At 45.6% G+C, this 22,616-nt stretch overlaps 1 protein-coding gene across 8 annotated transcripts in view; it reads right to left on the reverse strand.

Annotated features, from left to right (window-relative positions):
* Positions 1 to 1,075: 1,075 nt before the first annotated feature.
* The window catches only part of ZNF774 (zinc finger protein 774), a 35,580-nt gene continuing 14,039 nt past the window's right edge, over positions 1,076 to 22,616 (reverse strand). For 2 of the 8 annotated variants that reach the window (XM_027571911.2, XM_027571908.2), the window contains exons 3-5: positions 8,238 to 8,360; positions 6,038 to 6,135; positions 1,076 to 4,645 (exon numbers count right to left, since the gene is read on the reverse strand). In XM_027571911.2, the coding sequence (XP_027427712.1) occupies positions 3,405 to 4,645; positions 6,038 to 6,135; positions 8,238 to 8,344 (1,446 nt within the window). In that variant the 5' untranslated portion in view covers positions 8,345 to 8,360 and the 3' untranslated portion in view covers positions 1,076 to 3,404. The other 6 variants (XM_027571910.2, XM_027571909.2, XM_035728014.1 and 3 more) reach the window with 6 other exon arrangements.

The following is a 22,616-nucleotide window of genomic DNA, read 5'->3' on the forward strand; positions in this document are numbered from 1 at the left end:
TGGCAAGTATGAACTGGCAAGTTGGAGTCCATCTCTGACTAAGGAATCATTCGAGTATTTACTGAACTTTTTAGAACACTGTTTTATGGGGGAACCAGACAAACTGGAGGGGAGTAAGTCAGGGGAAAAACAAAGGAGTACATTAGAAAAGTTGTGAGATTTATGCAGTTATAAATGTCCAGAAATAGTCTCTCATGGGAAGGACCTCAGAAATCTAGGGCATGGAGGCTGAAATTCAGGCAGTGATATTTAAAAACTGAAGATAGTCTAATAAAACAGCTAGTGTGGGGGCACCTGGATGGCTCAGTCAGTTAAGTGTCCGACTCTTGATTTCGGCTCAGGTCATGATCTTGGGGTCCTGGGATTGAGCCCCATGTCGAGCTCCCCACTCAGTGCGGAGTCTGCTTGTCTTCTTCTCCCTTTGCTTGCTCGCTGTCTCTATCTCAAATAAATAAATCTTAAAAAAAAACAAAAAAGAGCTAGTGTGCTGTCCCTATATAAATTGTACCTTGGGGAAACCAGAGAGTTGGGAAGAGGGAGTTCTCTTTGTAGAAGTATTTCAGTTAATAAATGAAGGAATAAATTATGGAAATAAAACACCACCATTTGGCAAAACCAAATGAAATAAGGGCTTCTCAATGGCTGCTAACATCATGAGACAAAATAACACTATGTACCTCCCGGTAGAAGGACACAAGATCACTATGGAGTATTCTTGCCCTTAAATCTGAATCTGTCATGTTTACAGATCCAAATACCAAAATTAGGAAAGAGGAGCAGGGGCACCTGTCTGGCTCAGTTGGTGGAGCGCGTGGCTCTTGATCTTGGGGCTGTGAGTTTGAGCCCCATGTTGGGTGTAAAGAAATAAAATCTATAAAAAAGCGGGGCGTGCCTGGGTGGCTCAGTCAGATGAGCATCTTCCTTCGGCTTGGGTCATGATCTCAGGGTCCTGGGGTCGGGCTCCCTGCTCAGGGGGGAGTCTGTTTCTCCCTCTCCCTCTGCCCTCTCCCCCCCACCTGCTGCTTGTGCTCTCTCTCTCTCTCACACACATACACAACACTCTGTCTCTCTCTCAAATAAATAAAAAAAATCTTTTAGAAAAAAGGGTGGGGGAAGCAGAGGATAGAGGAGCACGTTAAAGGACCCCAGAGGATAGAATTGGCCAAACACAGAGCTGGGGGGCCACCACAGGACAACCAGCTTTCTTCAACAAATAAGTTACAAGAATAAAACAGAGGAAGAGGGGAACAGAGCAAGACTTGTAAGGAACATACCAACCAATTGATATGGAGACCTTATTTGGATTTTGATTCAAACAAACTAAAAAACAGCAACAAAAGCAAAAAACATAACTAGGGACATGTGAACATTGACTGAAATATTTGATGATACTGTCAATCACTGCTCATTTTTTTTCAGGAGAAATAATAGTATTGCAGCTGTGTTTAATAGGAGACACACCTTTTAAAACAGTGGTTCTCAAAGTCAGAGCATGTATCACCATCACCTGGAGAGCTTATTGAAACACATATTGCTGAGCCCCACGCCTAGTTTCTGATTCAGCAGCTCTGGGGTGGGTTTCTAGCAAGTTCTCAGGTGACACTAATGCTGCTGGTCTGGGCTCACATCTTGAGAACCGCTGCACCGGATTAACCAGATTTTTTAAATCTAATTACTCTTTCAAAGAAAGAGCTTAGGTTATCAGCTGAGTTCTATCCCCCTGGGTTACAGCACTTGGACAGCATTCCATATAATGAAAGAAAATGAACTCTTGTTCCAAGGCTCACCCGATAATTTAGTCTGTATTGCCACAGGAAGGCTTGAAAGAAGAATACCTTCAGCTCACCTCTTTTCTCTCCAAGTGTGACAAACCTAGCTCCCTCCGTAACCACTTGTGTCTACCCTTCCCCTCCCACTCCCCAGCACAGGATCCTGTAAGGCTCCCTGGAACTTAGGCTACATCCCTCCATCATTTCAAATTCAAATTCAAAACAGGTTGATGCATATAATATGGGGCATCCAGTCCTGCATGCAGTGTCTCAGAGACTCTAGCAGATCTCAGAGGCGGTCCGTTCTCTGCTGTTGTAGAGGAGACCTGCAGCCAAATTTTGGCTCTTCTGTCACCTGTGTACCCACAATGCATTGTTCGGCGATTTGGGGCCTTAGGTTTTCAACAGGTAAAGAAAGAAAGCTGTTATTATGAAGAAAATGGGACACCTGGAGAAATAATAGCCAGAGTTCCTTGGAGGAAAGACATTTCCACCAATACCAGAACATTGAATTTTAGAGATATTATTACTTTATAATTTAACAAAAAAGTGCTTGTGTGTGTGTGTGCGCGCACACACGCCTTAGATCCTCACAACAACCTTGTGAGGTAAGTAAGGTAGAGGCTGAGAGAAGGTAAAGTCTGGCCAAATTAAATGTCAGGGCCAGCGCTCAAACACCCCCCTTCTCAATGGAGGCAGTGTTCTTTCCAACACACTGCCTTCCCTCAATTTATTTCCATTAAATATAGGAATGTACTAGTGCATAAAATGAATGATTCTAAAAAAAATCAGAGTTGCATTAAACTTAAAACTAAAGGGCCCATGAGCCAGGTGATTAGGAAACAGGAGTTGTTCCCCTCAGCTAAATGCCAGGAAGGATCCCTGTGATATTTAACGTCTCCGCAATTTTGCTTCCATCGTTTTACAGTCCTCTTCCAGCCTCTTCTGGCTTGTTCACCGCCAGATATTTTCTATGCCTCAGATGGCAGCAAACCTCCAGTGGGAGTACCTCATACACTGGTGTACAAAGAGCTTCTGAAATTCTTTCGGCCTTGAAGTCACAAGACCACAGACATCCTCTATGAGAATTCTGCCTTGCCATGGCAATGAGACATCTGGTGACTAACGTCTGCATAGCACTGGATAGGGAGAGTGTTTTCTGTTTTATTAAATCTTTTGTGTTCATACCCCAAATCCTCTAGTTGCAATCTAATTTCTTGCAAGTTCTGGATTTGTGGGGCTGCGCTAATGAATTCTTATTGAATCATAAGGCTAATAAACGTATTGAGGGTCGTTTAAGGGCCAGGTGTTACATAGTATTAAGGGCTTATACGATTTCAAATATTAATCATTAATAGTGGTAATGTGGCCACATATATCTCACTCCTCTTTTAGTAATCAAGCATCAACCATCAAACTCACATTTCCCTAAGGTCAGTTAAAAACACTGAAGGAATGTCTTTTGTATTCAAAACATTATTTGTGGCCTATGGGTTTATCCTCACCATTAAAGCGTAGGAAAAGGCCCAACTTGAGCCACTGATGCCCATGTTCAGGCTTTCTATATATGGAGCACCTGAAGACAACAGAAATGAAAATCTGGAAAGGGGCAGAAGAAGCACTTCAAACCATTTCCTAGATCAAATGGGTATTTTGATGGCATAAAAGATGTGCTTTCTGACGGAAGCTCTTGTCACATCTACTACAGTGGAAAGGTTTTTCTCCTGTATGTGTTCTCTGGTGTGTGAGAAAATGGGAACGCTGATTGAAGGTTTTGCCACACTCGGGACAGTGATAGGGCCTGTCTCCTAAGTGGATTCGTTGATGAGTAATGAAGTGGGAGCTCTGGTTGAAGCTCTTCCCACACTCGCCACATTTGTAGGGTCTTTCCCCCGTGTGGATCCGTTGGTGTTTTATGAGGGCAGAGCTGTCGGCGAATCCCTTCCCACAGCTGTCACACTTAAATGGCCTCTCACCTGTGTGTGTCCTCTGGTGCGTGACCAGGTGTGAGCTCTGACTGAAACTTTTGTGGCAGTAAGGACAGCTGAAAGGCCTTTCTCCTGAGTGAGTACTCATGTGCGCTACAAAGTGAGAACTATCTCTAAAGCCCTTCCCACACTCTGGGCACTTAAAGGGCCGTTCTCCGGTGTGGGTTCGTTGGTGTTTAACCAAGTCTGAGCTCTGGCTAAAACTTTCCCCACAGTCACTACACCTGTAAGGCTTCACTCCCGTGTGGGTCCTCTGATGGGTAATGAAGTTTGAGCTTCGACTAAAGCTTTTATGGCATTCGAGACATGTGTAGGGCTTCTCTCCTGTGTGGGTTCTTTGGTGCATTATGAGGTGTGGCTTCCGCCCAAAGGTCTTTCCACACTGTGGGCACCCATAGGGTCTCTCACCTGTGTGAGTTCTCTGATGTTTGATGAGTGTAGAGCTGTCGCTGAATTTTTTCTCACACCCGTTGCATTGGTAGGGTTTCTCTCCTGTGTGTGTTCTGCGATGGGTGACAAGGTCTGAACTCTGTTTGAAGCCTTTCCCACACTCGAGGCATTTATAAGGCCTCTCACCAGTATGGGTTCTTAGGTGTCTTATGAGATAGGAGCTCTGGTTAAAGCTTTTTCCACATTCTGCACACACAGGCTTCTTTCCTACATATCCATCCAGCAGCTTGTTTAAATCCTTCTCCTGTGGAAGCGGCTCCAGTTGGCCCTCTCCTGGTAGGGTTCCATGTTGCCCTTCTAATTCAAGGTCCCTCTCCCAGTTTCCTCCCCATCTAGAAGTATGAGAAATATCTTTATTGGCCCTTTCTGAGGATGTTCCACATTGTTCTGCTGTTTCTGAAATGTCCTGATTGAGTTTTGTCACCTGATTCTCAAAGTCTGAAAAATTAACAAAAGTAACAGGGAATGAAGTTACTCAGTTATCAGGAAAAAACATCAGAAGGCAGTAAGAAAGATTGAGATTAGCGCTTTGGCAACAGACTACACTTAATTTCACTTTGTGAAAAGTTTTTTTTTTTAATTGTATTTATTTATTTGACAGATACATAGCGAGAGAGGGAACACAAGCAGGGGGAGTGGGAGAGGGAGAAGCAGGCTTCCCGCCGAGCAGGGAGCCTGATGCGGGGCTCGATCCCAGGCCCCTGGGACCATGACCTGAGCCGAAGGCAGACGCTTAACAATTGAGCCACCCAGGCGCCCCAAGGTTTGTTTTTTTTTTTAATTTTTAAAAAGGATTTTATTTTTAAGTAATTTCTACAACCAGTGTGGGGCTCAAACTCAACCCAGAGATCAAGAGTCGCTTGCTCCACTGACTGAGTCAGCCAGGCGCCTCTCATTTTGTGAAAAGTTTATCGAAGTTCATTAAGCTTACAGAAAACTTAAATTCCTAAACCCTTTTTAAGATGAATCTTGGGGGATGCCTGGCTCAGTTGGTTAAGCATCTGCCTTCAGCTCAGGTCATGATCACAGGGTCCTGGATCAAGCCCTGCGTCAGCAAGGAGTCTGCTTCTCCCTCTCCCTCCCTGCCACTGGCTCATGCTCACTTGCTCTCTGTCAAATAAATAAATAAAATCTTAAAAAAAAAAAAAAAAGATGAAGCTTGAGGGGTGCCTGTGTGGCTCAGTTGGTTAAGCATCTGCCTTCGGCTCGGGTCATGATCCCAGGGTCCCAGGATCGAGCTACATTTGGGGCTCCACACTCAGCATGGAGTCTGCGTGAGGATTCTCTCTCTCTCCCTCTCCCCCTGCCCCTCCTCCCATTTGCACACACTTTCTCTCTCTCTAAAATAAATCTTTAAAAACAAACAAAAAACAATAAATGAAGACTTTAAGGGCACCTGGCTGGCTTAGTCGGTAGAGCATGTGACTCTTGATCTTGGGGTTATGAGTTCAAGCCCTACGTTGGGCATATAAAGTTTACTTAAAAAAAATAAAATGAAGACTTGATATGGTAAATTACTGATTGCCCAAGAAGTCAAATTTAAACTTCAAATAGTGAGAACAAAGTCTATGGCAGCATTCCAAAATCTTCATCTAAACAAGGGCTGAGGGTGCCTGGGTGGCTTTGACTCAGGTCATGATCCCAGGGTCCTGGGATCGAGCTCTGCATCAGGCTCCCTGCCCAGTGGGGAGTCTGCTTCCCCCTCACCCCTGCCCCTCCCCATCTCTCATGCTCACTCTCTCAAAATCTTAAAAAATCTTAAAAAAAAAAAAAAAAAAACCAAGGCTAAAATGCTAGATCTCCTCCCACTGGATAATATCCATATCTCACCTGTATGACTTTCCCTTAGGATCTTCCTTGCCTCAAAATTTTGGATTGGTAGCACTTCTTTCTGTTCCAGCTGGGAGATTACACTGGGTCTGGAAATCCTATAACAGGAAGGTGAATATAGGATATTAATCTGAGCCAACCATACAATGCCTGACCAAAAAGGCAAGCCCTCCTCCTTCCCTAAGTGGAGGAGAAAGCCCAGTGAGATGCTAAGCTAAGGTGTGTTTGGTCTCATTGAAAGGGCTGCCATGATGGAGTGATAAAACAGGGTGATCTCCCCAAGAGGCTAAGAAAATAGCCCCTTTCCTCCCATTAAAACAACAACAACAACAAAACAACCAGACTTGGGTGATAGAAACTCCAGAGTGAGCACAATAATTCATCTCTGAAGGCACAAGGCTAAACCCATGATTTTATCAGAAACAATGCCATCATGACCTCACCCTTAGAAAGAATCAGGGAAGTTAACTATAATGTTGGGCTTTAAACTTTTCCCAGAAGGGCAGCAGTAGATATAGCCAAGAGAAAAAGACAAACACTTGTAAAGGGGGGGAAAAAAAGGGCAAAGGCTATAAATAGGCAATTCACACACAGACACACACATACACGCAGTCTGTAAATATGTGAAAAACCTTTAACCTTACCATTAACCAAAGAAATTCAAATAAAAACAATGATACAGTTAGACAATGTAGTATGGAGGTAAAGAGTGCAAACTGCCTAAGTTTCAATCTTAACCCTTCCTCTTACTAGCTGTGTGACTTCAGGAAAGTGACTTGAACTCTCTGTGTCTCAGGGTCTTCATCTGTAGACGAGGGATAATGGTAAGACCTACCTCACAGTGTTGTTGTAAGGATTAAGTGGTAAGTCCCCAAAAAATGTTAGCTGTCACTGTTATTTAACCCAGACTCTTAAATTTTAATACCTACCATGATAGGTAAAATGTAAAGAAATGGACACTTTCATATAATGCTTGCAGGAATAAATAATTCAATCTTTTTGGAAGGCATTGGGCAAAAATATCAAATATCTTAGAAATGTATCTATTCTTTGATCTAGCAATTCTAATTCTGGGAATTCTAAGGAAATGAAAAAAAAAGTAAAAAAAAAAAAAAGTTGTGGGACGCCTGGCTGGCTCAGTTGAAAGAGCATGTGACTCCTGACGTCAGGGTTGTGAGTCTGAGCCCCACGTTGGGGGTAAAGATTACAAAGAAAAATAAATAAAACTTAAAAAAAAGTTGTGCAAAAGGTATATTAGCTAATTACTAACTAATTATACTTTAATAAACAAGACCTAAAAAAGAAAGACAGTTAGCCAAGAGATGGTCATTACAATACTGGTGAAGATCTGGAAATGACCTAAATGTCCCGTGACAAAGGAATAATCATATTTGATTGAGCCATATGAAATTGCCATTGTATAAGTTAAAAAATGGTTTAAAAATGGTCAAGTATATGATTCAATCTAATGTAAGTTATTATATTCCATTCAATAAATTACTAAGTGGTTATTTTAAGCAATGTATAGAAGACTATTGTTGTCAATATATATTCACAATACACTGTGTAAAAAAGTAAGATGCACAACTGAACATACAAGTAAGATCCCAATTTTTTTCTTTTGTTTTTGTTAATTACATATATCCTTAGAACAATGCTTGGAAGGATAGTAACTCTTCAGTCGTGGGATGGCATTGGACTTTGCTTTTCATTTTGTTTCTCTTTTCCTTCAAGGGGCGTATATTACTTATGAAGTAAAGCAAGGAGAAGGGGTAGCCATTGTATTTTAGAAAGAGCACTGGAGGTTTGTTTTGTTTGTCTGTTTTTGAAGTGGCAGGAAAAAACACAGCTCCCCTTTGCCACAAAGACCTGGGTTGGACTCTTACTCTGCCACTTAACTTTGAGTCTTGGGGTCCTGACTGAAAGAGGTATAATACCCACATCAAAGGGTTATGGTGAGATATTAACAAGAAAATTAATATCAAAGATATCCCTGAGCTATAAAGTGCCATAAAAATGAAAGTCATGCCAAAAAAAAAAAAAAAAAAAAGTGGAAGTTATTCTTTTTCTGCCAGGGAGGCAACAAATATTCTCACAGAGAGCTGGTGCTGTAAGAGACCAGTGTCCCTAGAGCCTGCTCAGACTTGGACCTTCTCACAATATCTAAGTCTAAAATCTAAAAGGAGAGTAGCAGCCTTACCCTTTGAGAGCCCATTCTTCAAACTGTGCCGGGTGGTATCCTTGAATAGGATTTTCTAAGCGGTGTCCAGGTAACCCACTCTTCCCTGAAGTCCCCAGCCACATCATTGAGAGGCATCAGTTCCTAAAGCAAGAGACCTCAGTATGCATCAAAAGCTCTCTGGACATTCTAACCATTCTAACCATTGTCTCAAAACCAAAAGACAGTCCCAGCGGCCACCAGTATACCCAAAGAAAACCCCCCTTGCCTAGAATAGCTATGAGGTAAATTCGGTCAACCACCAAAGGGTTGCTTTTCTTGTTCTGTTTTTACGTCATCTTTCCCTTGGCCAACACTCACATCATGAAGTGAGGCCTGGAGCTCCCAAACACATCTACAGAACCCTCAGTCTTTGGAAAATTAACTTTTTGAGAAATAAATGGTTCACGATGGACAAGATAAACAAAGAAGAGAATGTGTCGGGATGACTTGATTTGTGAAAAGTTCTCCAGCTACATTTTCCTCGGCAAGCTAGAAAATTGTGGACTTCACTATACTCGTATTAGTTATGAGAACAGTTGACTTTTCCTGGCTTGTAGATTTGGTGTCAACCTCAAGGAACAAGACCCTGGGTACCATTCTATTTCAAGGTTTAATGGAATCAGAAATGAGATTTAAAAAGACATGGATAAGCTGTAAAATAAAGTAAAATTTAATGAAGATAAGCACAAAACAAAACCCATGGGGCCCGAAAACAATCATTGACACATTGATAAAACTGACAGCAGTATCAAGAAAAAATTATTTGGAGGGCAATGGTCAGATTACTAGATGGATCAGTAATTTACTCAGTAATATGTTGTAAGGCATTAGGAGTCACAAAGAAATATAATGGTTTTTTTTTTTTTTTTTGGTTCTGTTTTGGGGTCTTTTGTGTTTTTTGGGGGGTGGGGGTGGCTTAAAGAGTTTCCGATAGAAACAAACACAAGTCAGCCAGCTGAACCTGCTACAAAAAATTCTGCATTTCAGTGGGCGATGGAACCAGACTGGAGTGAGGAAGCTTAACTCTTTCCCCGTTTTTTGTCTCACCAATCAAAGCACCTGGGTACTACTAGAAGACACTCACACTTTTCATGGAAACGTTTATGCATTTCCGCACATTGCTATCGGTCATTTATAAAGTACTGAATGTTTAAGGACCTAAACACCGCCGGGATACATTTCCTCTCTGGATTTAAATAACGTCATTAGGAGGTAAGTTTGGAGCATACATTTTATTTCCACGTCCATTAGGAAACACAACTGCTGGGCCCACTTGCAGGAGACAGCGGGACTGGGGGTTCACAGCCACGGTCACAGAAACCTTGTTTCTCACCCCGTCTCCTGCCCCCCTCCCCCACCCCGACAGGTAACCCCCGCAGGCCCCAGAGCGCAGAGGTGCTGACTAAGTGCCATTGTGAGCAGCACCAGTTTGCTCGCTGGGGTTATTAATAGGGACATGACGGCACCGGTGGGCCGACACCCGTCCCCCCGCCCTCCCCTGCCAGTGCTAGAGGCCCCGTCAGGGCGCCGCGGTCACAGGGTCGCAGCGCTAAGCTGGAGCCCGGAGACCACCTCCGAGGAGCAAGAACATTGATCGAGAGGATGGGCTCTCCCGACGACGGCACAGAAAGCCGCGGCCACCTGTCCCCACTCTTCAGCAAACCCCCGCGGGCTCCGAAAGGCGAGCGCGGGGACCTGGCAGGGACCACATCGCGGCGGCGGGCGAGTCCCCTCCACGCCCCTCGGCAGCTCCCAGGCTACCGCAGCGGTCTCCTTGTCCGCGTCACTCACCGCCCCGGGGCCCGGCCGGGGATGGAGCAGGAAGTGAGAGTCCTCCACCGCCGAGCCGCACCCAGCCCACAACGCCGAGGCAGTCCCTCCCTGAACCCGACCGGGATTCGTGACAGGGCTGTGGGGACACAGGTGGGACTCTGGGCGCGACAGCCCGCAGCCGGAAAACACCGCCCCTGTCCCCTTACCATTGGCTCCTCATTTTCCGCGACCAGAAGCCTCGTCCGCTCATAGGCCGATAGAGCCTTCAGTCACCGCGCGGCCTTTTGGGATATGTAGTCTCGAGCAAGACCTCAAAGGACTCGGAGTCCCGGGATACCCAGGTCCAAGCGGTGGCGAGTACGAAGCCCAGTTCTCCCTACGGCGGGAACTGCTTCTCCCGAGTTGACAGAGGGATCTGCAGACGCGAAACTCTTGGCCTCACCCGACTGCCGCGGAGCAGCCATGTACCAACGGCGGCGGCTCCCGCGCTCTGGCACCTCGCGCCCTGCCAAGCGCCGGGCGGCTCATCGCCGCCAGCATGTGGATGCTCCTCTGCCAGGCCCCCCATCCCGGAGGGCCGGAGCCTGCGTGGTGTCTGCCGCCGGCCGGTTCCAGGGCAACTCAGGCTATGCATTAAGAAACTCCAGGCAGAAGCCGTTAGCAGAAAACAGACGTCCCGCTCCCCTCCGTTAGCCTCACAATTCCACCGGGTAACACACCTGTCAATAGCCCGAGGAGGCTGGCGAGGGTGTCAGATAGTCTAGGAAACGTGTATTGGGTTCCAAACTGTGGCGGCTACTGGGTCTTATGTGAGAACTAGTGTTCACTTTGGGCCGGGTCCAAGTCTTTCTCTACAATGGAGAAAACGCACCTGTCTAACCTATTTGTTGATTCAATGCGAAGAAAAAGAGGAAGAGGAAGAGGAAGAGGAAGAGGGAGAAGAGGAGGCGGAGGAGGAGGAGGAGGAGGAGGAGGAGGAGGAAGAAGAAGAAGAAGAAGAAGAAGAAGAAGAAGAAGAAGAAGAAGAAGAAGAAGAAGAAGAAGAAGAAAAACAACAACAACAACAACATTTTGTTCTTTTAGAATTACCAGTGCATGGCTAACGTGAAGACTCCCTCGATGCTAATTCACCATTCCTTCAACGAACATATTCCAACATCTTCCAACAAATAGTTACTGGGAATGTTCTACATTCCAGATTCTGCCGGGCACTGTGGTTACCCACAGGAATCACGTATGACCATTGCTTTCATGAAGCTCACAGGCCAACAGGGGAGAGAAACCACAGAAGATATTAAATACCAAATAATATTGTCTCCCCCCCCAAATAGCTAGTGCATCTCAATTATTTTTGCTATATCACTGTAGTCCTCTGCAAGATAACCACAATAGTATTTGGGAGAATTCTGTCCACGATAAACAAATGTCTGGTTTTACTTAGCAGATGTATTTTAGTTAGACGGAAACAGGGAAAACAAATCTCATGGGAACCAGAAACAGCGAGGAACACCCTGCAAACCTAGGGAGTGCCGGGCCTCATATAACTAGAATATAGTTCAGGACCTGAACTATAGAATCAAAGGAATCTCCAGGCCCCTCTGGGGTCTTTCTGGAATTCTGCCATCAGGAAGAGTCCATGGCTCTTCAATCAATCAGCAAGGAGTGTGGAGGGGAGGGGAATGAAGTCACTGAACCTGACTGCGGCTATCCCTTACCTCTCTCTCTCTGGCCTCTGTTTCTTCTGCCCCAGTCTTGTTCTCTCAGCATTGTATTCATCATAAGCAGATGTGGGGGAAGAAGGGGAGGAGAAGCTTGATCACATAATAAAAACAGCCAGTTAGAGGACATGAGGCCATGTACACCAGGTGGCCACTCAGGGAAGGCCCGTGACCTGTAAGGAGTTGGGTGCTTACAGGTGTGCCAGAGAGAAGGCAATGCAGGAGGAGAGGATGAAAAGAGAGAAAGATTTTTAGCAGGTGCTGTAACTGGATTTTTAAAATTTTTAAAAATTTTTTTGAGAGAGAGAGAGAGAGAGAGTAGGGGGGAGGGGCAGAGGGAGAGAATCTTTTTTTTTTTTTAAGATTTGAGAGAGAGAACAAGTAGGAGGGGCAGAGGGAGAGGGAGAGAATCTCAAGCAGACTCCATGCTGAGCACAAGCCCCATGTGGGGCCCCATTCCATGACACCAAGATCATGACCTAAGCCAAAACCAAGGGTCGGACGCTTAACCAACTGTGCCACCCAGGTGCCCTAGAGAGAGAGACAATCTTAAGCAGTTTCCACGCTCAGCGCAGAGCCCAACATGGGGCTCGATCTCACGACCCTGAGATCATGACCTGAGCTGAAATCAAAAGTCAGACACTTAACTGACCAAGCCACCCAGACGCCGCATGTAACTGGACTTTCTAAGGGAGTATATTATCTATTGCTGCATAACAAATTACCCCTCAAGCTTTGTGGTATAAAATGACAAACATTTATTATGGTTTCTATGGGTCAGGAATCTGAACACTAGTTGGGTGTCTCTAACCGAGTGTCTCCCATGAGATCATGTTCCAGGTGTGGACTGGGGCTGCACTTATCCCAAGGCCTGACTGAGGCTGGAGGATGTGCTCCCAAGCTCGCTCACGTGGCTGTCTCCTCACATATAGGCCTCTCCTCACAACATGGCAGCCAGTTTCCCTAGAGTGAGAGAGCTGAGAGAAAGAAGCAGAAGCTTACCTAATCTCGGAAGTGATATCCCCTCCCTTCTGTCATGTCCTCTTGGTCATGCAGACCACTCCTGGTACAGTATGGGACAAGGACTTGAATACTAGGAGGCATGGATCATTGGGCCACCTTGGAGACTGGCTGCCACCGGACTAAAGTGAATTTTAAGACATTTTCCTTGTGACATACTCTGTCAAAGCCCTGTGACACCTCCTTCAGGAAACTTCTAGTAGAGAGATGTATGGGGGAGCGGGGGATGGGCAGTCACAATGTACACAGTATGACACAGATGTAAAAAAAAAAAAAATGGTTGTTTTTTTTTTTTGAAGTGTCTATAATTAAACTAAGATTCCTCAGGAGATTCTCATTCCTGGGCAGTTATTCAGCTTACCAGTTTAAAATAACATTTTGGGTTTAAAACAGTCAAATTTGGGTAAACCTTAGTTTAAAGTTTAAACTCCCTATGAGAGCTGTCTATCTCCCCCAAGGGTCTCCCCTCCACTTACCCTTTCCCAGGATGATACGGGGTTCCAAGGGGAAGCACTGGGGAAAGGGGCCCCAGTTCTCAGCTGACCTTCTCCACTGGCCCCTGCTCATCCACTCACGCTCACCTCACCTCACCAGATCTCCGTGTCAGCCTCTGGACTCATTTCATCTCCACTGACCCATTCACGCCTGGCGGCCTGTTCTCTCCGGTACCTGTTTGGGCTCCTGCCCTGACACCTTGGCCACAGGTCCTCAGCCATATGGTGACCCCTTGGGAGGCTTCCCGACTCTCAAATTCAGCTACTCCGATTACCTTCGTCAGAAGCAACTGGAGACTTCTAGAACCCTCCATGCTCTACAGCTTAAGTCTTGGGGTGCTACCTCTGACCCTCTTTCTGCCCAATTCATCTATGGCTGCCATTTCTACCCTACTGTAACTACCACATGTTGACTTGGGGATGCTCTCTGGGTCAGTTGCTATTCACAGTTCAAATAAGAAACAGGCAGCAATTTCTTTTATGTCAGTTTCCCTTTCAACCCCTCCGGGGTTCTTATCATTATTTTCCCACTTCTCCCGTTGGTGATAACTTTCCTGGCCTACTTTTAATGGCAGAAGGCTGCCTGGAAGCATCTCTACAAGGAACTGCGCTTGGCTATATGTAAAAGAAACCTGACTCCTGCGGTGTCGCCAAATTAGGAGCTGTTTTTCTCATGTATCAAGAAGTGGAGGGGCGCCTGGGTGGCTCAGTCGCTGAGCGTCTGCCTTCGGCTCAGGTCGTGATCCCAGGGTCCTGGGATCGAGCCCCGCATCGGGCTCCCTGCTCGGCGGGAAGCCTGCTTCTCCCTCTCCCACTCCCCCGGCTTGTGTTCCCTCTCTGTCAAATAAATGAATAAAATCTAAAAAAAAAAAAGAAGTGTAGAAAGTAGGGCTGGGACAGCAACTCTGGGATGCCTTCAAGGACTCAGGCATCCTCTGTCTCCCTGCTCTGCCAACCTTAGTGGGTGCCTCTGGTCTGGACTTCTAGTCACCATGTCTGGGTTCCAGGATAGAATATCGCTCTGCCGTTAAATGCTATCACCACTGAAATAACGTAGAACATGGAAAAATGAAAAATGTAAAAAAAAAAAAAAAACAAACCATGTGGCAAAACAGGCGAAATATGACCCCATTTGTATGTAGTAGATATTTGTCATTTGTCCACCCACACACTGTCCTTCTACAAGAAATGGTACCTGATCTTTCTGGAGAAAACAGCACCCTGGTTCAGATGCGAGCTGGCGTCTTCTTACAGACCCTCCTTCTGTCACCGGGTGTGGTTTGGAAGTGGGTCCTGGACCCCGACCGAGCCGGTCACAGCACCGTGCCACCCGGCCATGACCATCTGTCAGAGAGTGTGCAGGTAACTCAAGCTGAGCCTGTCAGGGACCTGCCCTGGCACTTCTGAATCTGGAACCAAAGAACAAAGACCTGTTCCTGCCTACAGGTGAAGATGGGAAGAGGCGAGGCCATGCCGATGGGCAGCCATGTTTCCTGCCACATGAACTGCAGCCTGAGAGAGTGAGTGGGCCACAGAGAGCCAGAAGCAGGGAAGCAGTCCTGAGAGACTTTAAGTCTTTGGTCATTGAGGCCAGAAATAACCCTGGCTTTTCCTTAAGTTTGTTTTATGAGTCAATAAATATTCCTTTCTTGCCCAAGCTACTTTGAGTGGTAAAGTTCAGGCACTTGAAGTTGAAAAATTCCCCACTAATGCGCCATTTCTTTGGGGGAAAAAAAAATCCATGCATGTGTATATACACACACGTATACATAAATAAATGTGGGGATAGCTTTTGCTCGTCTGTATTTTACATCTTTTTCAACAAACCCATTAATTTTTTAAGGCTGTGTTTTAGAATTATCCATTTAAATGTACTCTTTGTGAAGGATTCAGATAATTCACCTAAAAGAGAATAAAATTAGAAACAAAATGAGCAGCTTTCATCTTTGCTCATAATAACAAACAGCAAAATTATTGAAACCCTTTGAAGCTGAACCACTTCCAGGATAATTAACCAATCCAACTCCTTCTTGGTAGAGATTGGAAACAAAGCATCTAAGGTCTAATGTGATAAAAAGGATCCAGCAGGGATTATCACCAACTGATATGATAATGAAGTAGTTCTCTTAAGAACTCCCTTTTTACAAAAGATACAGTTTATCTTCTGTAAAGATATGTTCTCATTTGGAGGAGGGCCCGAGATTTCCAGAAGGCTTCCCTACAACCTCCTTCTAAGATCTGGGAACCAACTTTGTTGCTTGTCTCTGGTAAGCCAACATTGCTCATAAAAGACTTTTCTGTGTACAGTGAATCGTATGAGGAAGCTTTGTAACCCTCACAGGCTAATTTTTGCAAGACAGACATTCTCTATTTAAAAATGCATGTTGAAATCACATATTCCATCACTATGGGAAGTTTCTTATTTCCCGTAACAAAAAACTTTATCTTTATGATTATGTAAGTAATAGGCATTCAGTTTTGAAAAATTAGAAATATAGAGAAATAGAGAAATCCTACCACCCACTAAAAAAACACTTAATATTTTGCTTCATATCTTTCCTGTGCGTGTGTGTGTGTGTGCGCACGCACTAAAAAATTTTGGCTGAGCCGAAACTACAGTTATTTCCAGGGAGAAGGGAGAATTCTTTCTTTCCCTACTCCATTTGATGTTCTTATGTGTATTGGCATCTGGCGTCTTTTCTGTTTAAAGGAGAGAGGAGATTTTAGGGACAGAGGTGCCTGGGGAGAAGAAGAGATGAAGGCAATCTGGGGAACAGTTTGGTGCCTGGAGTGTTTTTCAGCTACTTAGGAAAGCAGACAAAGAAATGCAGAGAGCCGTGCCCGGTAGAGCCTGGCTGGGACTTTGGGCACCAGCTCTGCTCTCTGGGGCTCAGGGATGCCTTGCAACCCAGAACTGGAGAGGGGCCCCCTCCTAACCCGTGGGGTGGTATTGCCTGGAGGACGTCGCAGGGCCAAGCTTAACAAGGGAGGTAGTTCACATCTGGGGATGCCTCTAAGAAAAGGGAAGAATTTGGGTGCCTGGGTGGCTCATTCATTAAGTGTCTGCCTTCGGCTCAGGTCATGATCCCAGGGTCCTGGGATGGAGTCCTGCATCGGGCTCCCTGCTCGGCGGGAAGCCTGCTTCTCCCTCTCCTACTCCCCCTGCTTGTGTTCCCTCTCGCGCTGTCAAATGAATAAATAAAATCTTAAAAAAAAAAAAAAGGAAAGAAAGAAAAGGGAAGAATTTTCTGAGTGAGGGAAGGACATGGAGGCCTTGTAGTCAAGGAGATGAACTTTAGAACAGTGCTTCCCAAAATGTTAATAGTCACATGAATCACCCTGGGTGGGGGGTGGGGGAGGTCCTTTTTTTTTTTTAACTTTTAAATGCCTTTTAAAATTTTGGTCATTTTTAGCTTTTTTTTTAAATGGATACATGGTTTTATTTTTATTTATTTATTTATTTTTAAATATTTTATTTATTTATTTGACAGAGAGACACAGTGAGAGCAGGAACACAAGCAGGAGGAGTGGGAGAGGGAGAAGCAGGCTTCCCGCTGAGCAGGGAGCCCGATGCGGGGCTCGATCCCAGGACCCTGGGACCATGACCTGAGCCGAAGGCAGACGCTTAACGACTGAACCACCCAGGCGCCCGGTCATTTTTAACTTTTTTTTTTTTTTAAAGGAATATTCCTTTCAGATTTTTTATTTATTTTATTTTATTTTATTTATTCGAGAGAGAGAGAATGAGAGACAGAGAGCACGAGAGGGAAGAGGGTCAGAGGGAGAAGCAGACTCCCCGCCGAGCAGGGAGCCCGATGCGGGACTCGATCCTGGGACTCCAGGACCGTGACCTGAGCCGAAGGCAGTCGCCTAACCGACTGAGCCACCCAGGCGCCCCATTTTTAACTTTTAATGACATTAACACAGCACTGTATTTACTGGGAATCTTATACTTCACATTACACTTCTATAGATGATCTAAAATAAAGCCACAAGATTTTCACTTTGTACTACTTGGGGAACAATGAAGATCAGATGGCATTTCTTTCTACTACAATGATTTAAGTGGCATTTTCTTTTCCTATCCCGTGGGAACAAAAGAAATATTTGATTAAAGGTTGCAGGCAATGTGCTATGTTGGCTTCATTTAAAAAATGTTTTTGAGATAAAATTCATACAGCATAAAATTCAAAAATTTTAAGTGTACAACTCATTGGTGTTTAGTATATTCACGATGTTGGACGACCATCACCACTATCTAATTCCAGAGCATTTCCATCACCCCCCCCCCAAAAGAAACCCATCACCCATTTTCAGTGACTCCGGATGCCTCCTTTCTCCCATTCCCTAGGCGAACACTCATCTACTTTTTGTCTCTAGAGATCTGCCTCTCTTGGTCATTTCAAATGAATGGGGGGGTCCTTGGGTGGCTCAGTGGGTTAAGCCTCTGCCTTTGGCTCAGGTCATGATGGGATCGAGCCCCATGCTGGGCTCTGCTCAGCAGGGAGCCTGCTTCTCCCTCTCCTGCTGCCACTCCCCCTGCTTGTGCTCTCTCTCAAATAAAGTTTAAAAAAAGTATTTATTTATTTAGTTTTTTTTTTAAGATTTTATTCATTTATTTAATTGACAGAGAGAGACAGCGAGAGAGGGAACACAGGCAGGGGGAGTGGGAGAGGGAGAAGCAGGCTTCCCGCGGAGCAGGGAGCCTGACGTGAGGCTCGATCCCAGGACCCTGGGATCATGACCTGAGATGAAGGCAGACGCTTAACGACTGAGCCACCCAGGCGCCCCCCAAAAATTTTTTTTAAAAGAGCGGAATCCTGGGGATCCTGGGTGGCTCAGTTGGTTAAGCGTCTGCCTTCGGCTCAGGTCACGGTCCTGGAGTCCTGGGATCGAGCCCCACATCAGGCTCCCTGCTCAGCGGCGAGTCTGCTTCTCCCTCTCCCGCTGTGATCTCTCTCTTGCTCTCACTCTCAAATAAATAAATAAAAATCTTAAAAAGAAAACAGTGGAATCCTGCTGTTGCACTTTTGTCAAAGCGAAGGAGGCATTAATCTTCAGTATGGAGTTCTACCTTCATTAAGCCATTCCCCACCATGAACACACAAAAGAACTTTTGTTTCACGGCCTGGAACTGACCTTGACAAACATTTTCAAGCACTGGTATCTACAAGCAACAAATGGTCATATTAATTGTAGTGACTGTTTATTACCAACAATGGAAATATGAGGTCCCTGATTTATGAATTTGTTAATTGCTCTTCCTTTTACGGGTCTTTCCCATAGGAGATGGGTGTGCCTCTTTTGTGAGAATATTTCTGGGCCCAGGATATCAAGAGACATGCTGACACACATCCTCCTAAAGAAATTACCGTATTTCTTCTAAAATGCCACCACGGGCCACTAAGAAAGGGAACGAAACTGTCAATTAAGCTCTGACATTTTGTCAATTGTAAGATGCATCCCGACTTCACTGACGCCACTAAAAGGGAATAAAATGTGCACCTCGGGGTCAGTGCACCATGGCAATGTCCCCGTCTGTACCAAACTCACTTTATGTGCCATTCAAATCCTGTCCTTGCCTTGCTTTCTGGCCAGCAAACTAGCAGTGACTTGCTCTGGGGCTGCTCCAGGTCCCTCAGGTCATGTGAGGGCACGAAACAGGACCTGGCCCCATACCAGCACCCATGCTTCTGCACTCTGCCATGCGGGTTCTCTGTCGCTTGTGGAGCCCCTCCAAGGGCGCAGATGCACGCGATGGGGCCCCTGCAGATTCATACCCGCCACCGAGGCTGTCGGGGGTCCTAGTGTTCATGGTAACAGCTGGAGCAGTCCAGCTGCTCAACTCCTAAGAGAGAAGGTGTTGATATCCTCAGGGGCAAACGTTGACTAACGGGAGACTTCAGCAGCCTGCAGACAACTCTGCCCCCTCCTTGCCCTCCTCCCAAGCCAGGTCTCCCAGAGAAGCTCAGAGATGCAGAAGCTTTATCGGGCTTCTCAAAGGTGTCCTGTGAGACATAGGAAGCAACTGTGCTTGCAAAAGCTGTGGCCAACACTGTAATGTTTGCTCTCACATCTATTCTTCCTCTTTCCTTGGTTCACGCCCCTCTTCCCAGCACTTCCCAGCACTCCTGCTCCCCTGGGAATCAGAATGGTTGGTCATCCTAACAAAATCCCAAATCTTGGCCACTTTGTTCTGCTACCTTCCTGACGAACTATCAGATCCAGCGTTTACAAGTGCCTATAAACATGGAACTTGTGGTTACACCTGTGGACAACCTTTGAGGTCCCTCCCCAGGCTACATCCTTCATCTGTGAGAAATGCCCTCCCTGCTGGAGTGGGTCCCTGGGGCCAGTGTGCATTGCAGGACTCCACTTTTCCCTGGACAGATGGTTGGACTGGGAGAGGACTTTTGATCTAGGTCTCAAACTCAGTGGTCAGATTCTCTCTCCCAGGAATACAGACCTGGCACCCTGGGGACTTCCTACTTGAAATTGCAAGACCAGAGAGGTCATGGTGACCCTGGCCTGAGGGTGCCGCTGGGGCCCCGTGTAGTGAGCTGAGGAAGCGGACTTGCCAAGCAGAAGGATGAATCCAGTGTCAGCAACAGATACAGGAGGATAGGGGGCTGGATCTTGGGCCAGGCCACATGGCTTCTCGATTTTGGATGTAGTCCCCTGTGGGCTTGGTTTCATTGCTGCCCCTGCCCCATGCTACCGGGTGGCCCTACACCTTCCCACCAAATCTCCCTTTCAGTCTGGAGCTACTCTAAGTGGGTTTCCATTCCCTGAAAACAAACATGCCCTAAACAACTAAAACCATGCTAATTAAAAATACAGTCTTTACTGGGGGCACCTGGGTGGTGCAGCGGGTTACGCTCTTGGTTTTGTCTCAGGTCCTAACTTCAGGGTCCTGAGATCAAGACCCACTCCAAGCTCAGCGGGAAGTTGGCTTGAGATTCTCTCTCCCTCTCCCTCTGCACCTCCTGCTCCTGTTCTCTCTCTCTCTAAAATAAATAAATCGTTTTTAAAAAATGCAATCTTTACTGGGGCACCTGGCTGGCTTAATCAGTAGAGCACGCAACTCTTAATCTTGGGGTTGTAGGTTCAAGACCAATGGGTGTACAGATTATTTAAAAAAAATCTTTTTATTTTATTTTTTAATATTTATTTTTTGTTTTTTAAAGATTTTATTTATTTGTCAGAGAGAGAGCACAAGCAGGGGGAGCGGCAGGTGGAGGGAGAAGCAGGCTCCCTGCTGAACAAGGAGCCTGATGCGGGACTCGATCCCAGGACCCCAGGATCATGACCTGAGCTGAAAGCAGACACTTAACCAACTGAGCCACCCAGGCGTCCCAATAAAATCTTTTTTTAAATTTTTTTAAAGATATTATTTTATTTATTTGAGAGACAGCAAGATAGCGAGAAAGCATGCACAGGGAGGAGAAGGAGAAGCAGGCTTCCCGCCAAGCAAGGAGCCCAATGCAGGGCTCCATCCCGTGACCCTGGGATCACAAACCGAGCCAACGGCAGATGCCCAACCAACTGAGTCACCCAGGCACCCCTAAAAATAAAATCTTTTTAAAAACCATATATATATATATATATATACATATATATATGGTCTTTGCTTCCTGAGGGCTGGCAATCCAAGGCAGAGAGCCCTGATACTGCCCCATCGATGTAGGGGGCTATAGGACTAATATTCTTTGGTCTTAAAATTCATAGGGCTCTTTTCTTGCCTTTTAAAAAAAATTATTTATGGGGCGCCTGGGTGGCTCAGTTGGTTAAGCGACTGCCTTCGCCTCAGGTCATGATCCTGGAGTCCCGGGATCGAGTCCCGCATCGGGCTCCCTGCTCAGCGGGGAGTCTGCTTCTCCCTCTGACCCTCTTCCCTCTCGTGCTCTCTCTCTCTCTCATTCTCTCTCTCTCAAATAAATAAATAAAATCTTAAAAAAAATAAAGTAGGTAAATCATACATAATTATATTTTCATGGTCAAGGTCTCAAATAATACAGAAAATGTGAAGACCTACCTCTGTCTTCAACAGCCTCATTCTTTTTTTCTATCCCAAGGAAATCACTGTTAAAGGTCTGGTGGATGGTGTATCCTTCCAGACCTTTTTCTGTACATTTCCATTCATACATCTGCTTTTCTCATAAACACCACTCACACTGGGGGCCACAATCTGGTGGCCTGTAGGCTTCTAATGGATTTCGCTTGACCTATGTAGCATTTTTTAGTTAGCATTTGAATTAGTTGCCAACATTTCAAATTGGGATATTTTCTTTTTTTTTGTTTTTTAATATTTATTTATTTGGAAGAGAGACAGCAAGAGCGAGAGAGGGAACACAAGCAGGGGGAGTGGGCAGAGGGAGAAGCAGGCTTCCCGCCGAGCAGGGAGCCCGATGCGGGGCTCGATCCCAGGACCCCGGGATCGTGACCTGAGCTGAAGGCAGATGCTTAACGCCTGAGCCACCCAGGCGCCCCTCAAATTGGGCTATTTTCATGAAAATCTTGAAAACTTGCAGGGTAAGGCAACACTGGCACCACACTTCTGCCTAGAACAGAGTAGCGCTGAGCAACGGGCTCTCCCCTGCAGGGGGGATGAGCGCTCCTCTTCTCCAGCCCCCACTATTCCCCGAAGTCTTCCACTGACCCACCTCCCCATCTCATGTTGCCTCTCTGGCCCTCATAAGGATTTGATTTTTCAACCTCTGTATATAGCTCTCTGTGGCTCTCTTTTTTCACTTAAACACATATCGTGGGCCTCCTTCCGCAAGTACCTACTGATCTACCTTACTCCTTTTAACAGATACAGTCCATACTCATTATTTGCGGATTCCCTATTTGCAAATTTGCCTACTGTCTAAAATTTATTTGTAATCCCCACGTGAATACTCCCAGCCCTTCTGGGGCACTTGGAGACACAGGCAGAGCAGTGAACACTTTCAGTTGCTTGATGTGCATGTCCCCAGCTGAGGCTGAACAGGGCGAGACTCTGCTTTCTTGTTTCAGCTTTCATACCACAAACCAGTGCCCTTTTGGCAGTCTGTTTAATGCCATGCTTTTTGCATTTTTGTGCTTGTTGTTGTTGATTTCACTTTTTAAATGAAAAACAGTGTTGCAGTGCTATCTAGTGTTCCCAGGATCGGGAAGGCTTTATGTGAGCTGAACCTATTGCCATAATCATTTCACAATATATGTAAATCAATCCATTCTGCTGTACACCTTAAACTTATATGGTGATGTGTGTCAATTATTTCTCAATAAAACTGGGGAAAAAAGGAAGGCTTTGATGCACCTTATGGAGAAAATACATGTGTTAGATGAGCTTTATTCAGGCATGAGTC

This window comes from Zalophus californianus, chromosome 6 (assembly GCF_009762305.2).
Source record: "Zalophus californianus isolate mZalCal1 chromosome 6, mZalCal1.pri.v2, whole genome shotgun sequence".
In the NCBI taxonomy this organism is placed as follows: domain Eukaryota; kingdom Metazoa; phylum Chordata; class Mammalia; order Carnivora; family Otariidae; genus Zalophus; species Zalophus californianus.